This window comes from Sinocyclocheilus grahami, unplaced genomic scaffold (assembly GCF_001515645.1).
Source record: "Sinocyclocheilus grahami isolate Dianchi unplaced genomic scaffold, SAMN03320097.WGS_v1.1 scaffold1844.1, whole genome shotgun sequence".
NCBI lineage: Eukaryota > Metazoa > Chordata > Actinopteri > Cypriniformes > Cyprinidae > Sinocyclocheilus > Sinocyclocheilus grahami.
The window spans coordinates 267,337-271,384 of record NW_015507023.1 but is presented as its reverse complement, the minus strand read 5'-3'; the positions used below and the strand labels follow the sequence as shown (position 1 = coordinate 271,384).

Here is a 4,048-nt window from a genome sequence, read left to right as displayed (position 1 = left end):
CCCCTATATAAGCTGTTCATTTCAGAGAAAACAATACCTAAGTGTATAAGCTGATGCATGTTTCTCTTTGTCTGTGTTTCTGTACACTGAAATGACAGAAGCCAGTATTTCAGTGGCTCAGGATCAGTTCAGCTGTCCGATCTGTCTGGATCTACTGAAGGATCCAGTGACAATCCCCTGTGGCCACAGCTACTGTATGAACTGTATTGCAGAATACTGGAATCAGGATGATCAAAAGAGAGTTTACAGCTGCCCTCAGTGCAGACAGACCTTCAGTCCAAGACCTACTTTAAATAAGAATGTGATGCTGGCTGAAACGGTGGAGAAACTGAAGAAGACAAAAATCCAAACAGTTTTTCCTGCTTCCAGTTACGCTGGACCTGGAGATGTGGAGTGTGACATCTGCACAGGGAGAAAATACAAAGCCGTCGGGTCTTGTCTGATGTGTCTAAACTCTTACTGTCAAAACCACCTTAAACAACACGACAGATTCTTTAAAGATAAGAAACACAGTTTGATTAATGCCACTGGACGACTCAAGGAGATGAGCTGCTCTCAACATGACCGACTGCTGGAGGTTTACTGTTGTACTGACCAAACGTGTATTTGTTTTTTGTGCACGATGGATGAACATAAAAATCATCACACAGTTTCGGCTGAAGCAGAGAGGACTGAGAAACAGGTATGAAAAGCTAATGTTAGTAAAATGCACGTTTATGATGCTGGAGCTGCATGTTATCTGTTTTTGTTACAGAAACAATTATGGGACATACAAAGAAAGTTTCAGCAGAGAATCCAGGAGAAAGAGAAGGAGCTTCAGAAGCTGAAACAGGCTGTGGATACTCATAAGGTGAGTTATTAACAAAGGAGAAAAATAAATGCTGGATGTTAGAAGAGCAGTCCCACTGAAGCCCACTGTGGCTAACAGACTAAACCGAATGATTCTCTATGTGTGTCATAACAGAGCTCCGCACAGGCAGCAGTGAAGAACAGTGAGAGGATCTTTACTGAACTGATCCGCTCCATTGAGAGAAGACGCTCTGAGGTGATACAGATGATCAGAGATCGAGAAAAGGCTGAAGTGAGTCGAGCTGAAGGACTCTTAGAGCAACTGAAGCAGGAGATTTATGATCTGAGGAGGAGAGACGCTGAGCTGAAGCAGCTTTTACACACAGAAAACCTCATCCATTTCCTACAGGTAACAGATTTGAAAAAAATAACTTTAGGATGTTATTAATATTACAAGGAGATTTTTGCTGGACAAAAGGATTTTACATCATCTTGAATCAATTTGCGCTACATTTGTTTTTGAGTCTGAAAATATTGAAAAATTCTAAATGTGTTTGACACCTTGAAAACTTTATTGATTTTGATCTATCCATTTATGTGTTTTTGTAGAGTTTCCAGTCTCTCTCTGTTCTTCCCGCATCTACAGAAAACATCAATATCAGTTCTTTCTTTTCATATGATGATGTGCGAAAATCTATCTCTATGCTTGAGGATCTCTGTAAGGAAGCAATAGAGAGTATATTTGGTAAAGGTAAAGTACTGGAGATTAATTACCTTTAAAAAAAAATATGTCAGGCATCAGGGTCATTCCATCTCAAATGGTCCAAAATGGTAAAGTTGGTTGATGTTCCTTGTTTTTTCGAGTGATTACCTCTATGTGACTGGATTACAAAATACCCAGTCTATTTTTTTGGTTTAATTTGGTTTAACCACAGTGACTGTCTTTGTGTTTTGGCCCGCAATGAATTTATATAAATGGAGGTTTTGCAATATTGATTACATAGAGGTAGTCAAAATTAAAAATGGTCAAGCAACCATTGGACCACTTGAGATGGATTAACTCGTCATAAAATACTTACTAGAAGAAACTGGAAAAAATATATATAAAAAAATACAAATAAAAGTGGAATTTGTGTAGATTTTTAACATTGTCTTGGTTTCTTGGTTTCATTAGTGACATATGTCGAGATTGTTTCCACCCCTGAATTTAGGACCAGAGCCGAGTTCTTGGTCTCGCAAACTCGCAAATCGCTTTCTTGTGACAATTAACCTCCAGATAGATTTTTATTATATTTTTTAAGTTTCCTGGTGTAAATCTGTCCCCCCCCAGATTCCCACCAGCTCACACTGGATCCGAACACTGCACATAAGTATCTCTGTCTGTCTGAAGGCAACAGAGTGGCTACATTTATTGGGGCTGACCAGCGGTATCCTGTTCATGCGGACCGATTTCATGATTTTTTTCAGGTGTTGTGTAGAGAGAGTGTGTGTGGACGCTGTTACTGGGAGATTGAGTGGAATGGGATGTCCGGGGTATATATATCAGTGTCATATAAGAGCATCAGAAGGAAGGGGAGTGGTTTTGAGTGTGGATTTGAGTTAAATGATCAGTCCTGGAGATTGTTCTGCTCTAAATCCTGTTACTCATTCTGTCACAATAGCATAAAGACTGATCTCCCTGTGGTCTCTAGCTCCTGTAAAATTGGAGTGTATGTGGATCACAGTGCAGGAACTCTGTCCTTCTACAAAGTTTCTGACACAATGACCCTCATCCACAGAATCCAGACCACATTCACTCAACCACTCTATCCTGGGTTTAGGATATATTTGGGATCAACAGTGAAACTGTCATCTCCATAGATTTTATTAATAATAGTGTCATATTACAAGTTTAAGCATCATGTGAGATGCTTGGTCTGGTGCGATCCTCACCTAACCTGGTTAACAAAGGTGATTGCAGTTATATTTGTAATGCAAGTTGTAAACACTCTTGTATTGTTTTTAATAGATAAACTAAAAAAAAAACTTAGCATGTTTTATTTTTTACATAGCCTATTTTTTCATTCAATAGTGGTTAAATGTATCGCAGTTAACATTTTAGTAGTTTTGTTGTAGCATTTTACATTCTTTCACTAAAATACTGATAAGCAGTGTGTGTGTGTGTGCATGTTTATGTGGTTTGAGGACACACATTTGTATAATAACATGGGTATGACATAGGTATTTCAACGAGAAGGTGATTTATTTCACCTTAGTTTTACAACCTTTTGGGTTACGAGTCCGACTCTCTAACCTTTAGGCCACGACTTCCTCAAAACTACGACATTTTTTAAACCCAGAAGCAGAAAATGCTTCGGAAATAAATAAACAAAAACTTAATGACTTGTTTTAAATAATTTTGCGCGCATGCAGATGGAAGTGAATATTTAAGGAATTCAGGGTTACACTGTAAAATCTAATTAGTTGATTAAGACTTGTTTTCTTTTCTTCTTCTGCTGTTGTTATGTTGCACATTAGCAACATATTAGTGCACTGCTGCCTCTCACTGCTTTATTAATGTCATTGGTTCCTTTGTGGCTACTTGAATATTTTAAGTAAGTGTCACTCAAAACAGTAAGTAAATAGTTTTATTTGCCTTGAAAGTAGCTGTAACTTAATAAAACCTAGTAAGTATAACAACTAAGTAAAGATAACTAAATCTAAGTAAGGTAAACTATTGGATTTTACAGTGTAGTACAGTTGTCTGTGGGTCTGCTGAATCTGCAGGCCCTACTGTATTCAGTAGGCTACTTACTTATTACTTGTTATGCACAAAGCAGGAATTATGTCCTTCTACAACATCTCTGACACAATAAATCTCATCCACAGAGTACATATCATTGAACATAGACCTATCACTGGCAAATTATTTAGATGATTTTTAGTAAATTTTTTATTCGTATTGGCCCTGTACCTGTACTGAGAAATATGAATCATTTTAAACTCTCAAACAAAATTTGCTGTTATTTTGAGCAAAGCCAAATATTGTCCTCCTAGCTGTTGTTGCGATCAACATATACTCTGCCACTTTCACACAGGTATGAATGTTTGTGAGCAATAGAGAGCTCTCTGTAAACATGAAATAAGCATTCAAAAATGCTTTGGTAATACGTGTTTTATTGTCAAAATAGTTTTCTGTCAGAGTGAATGATAAATACACACAATCTTGTATAAATGTTAAACATTTTATGTCGTTGTTTTAACAATAACATTTTAATAT

The 4,048-nt window shown here is 37.2% G+C and overlaps 1 protein-coding gene across 1 annotated transcript; it reads left to right on the top strand.

Moving 5' to 3' along the window:
- The first annotated feature begins 91 nt into the window (after positions 1-91).
- Positions 92-2,801, top strand: LOC107573000 (tripartite motif-containing protein 16-like). The gene is made up of 6 exons (XM_016259439.1): positions 92-682; positions 755-850; positions 965-1,198; positions 1,399-1,540; positions 1,964-2,047; positions 2,120-2,801. Exons 1-6 carry the CDS (start codon positions 92-94, stop codon positions 2,647-2,649), a joined length of 1,677 nt encoding a protein of 558 aa, XP_016114925.1. The 3' UTR covers positions 2,650-2,801.
- Positions 2,802-4,048: the final 1,247 nt, after the last annotated feature.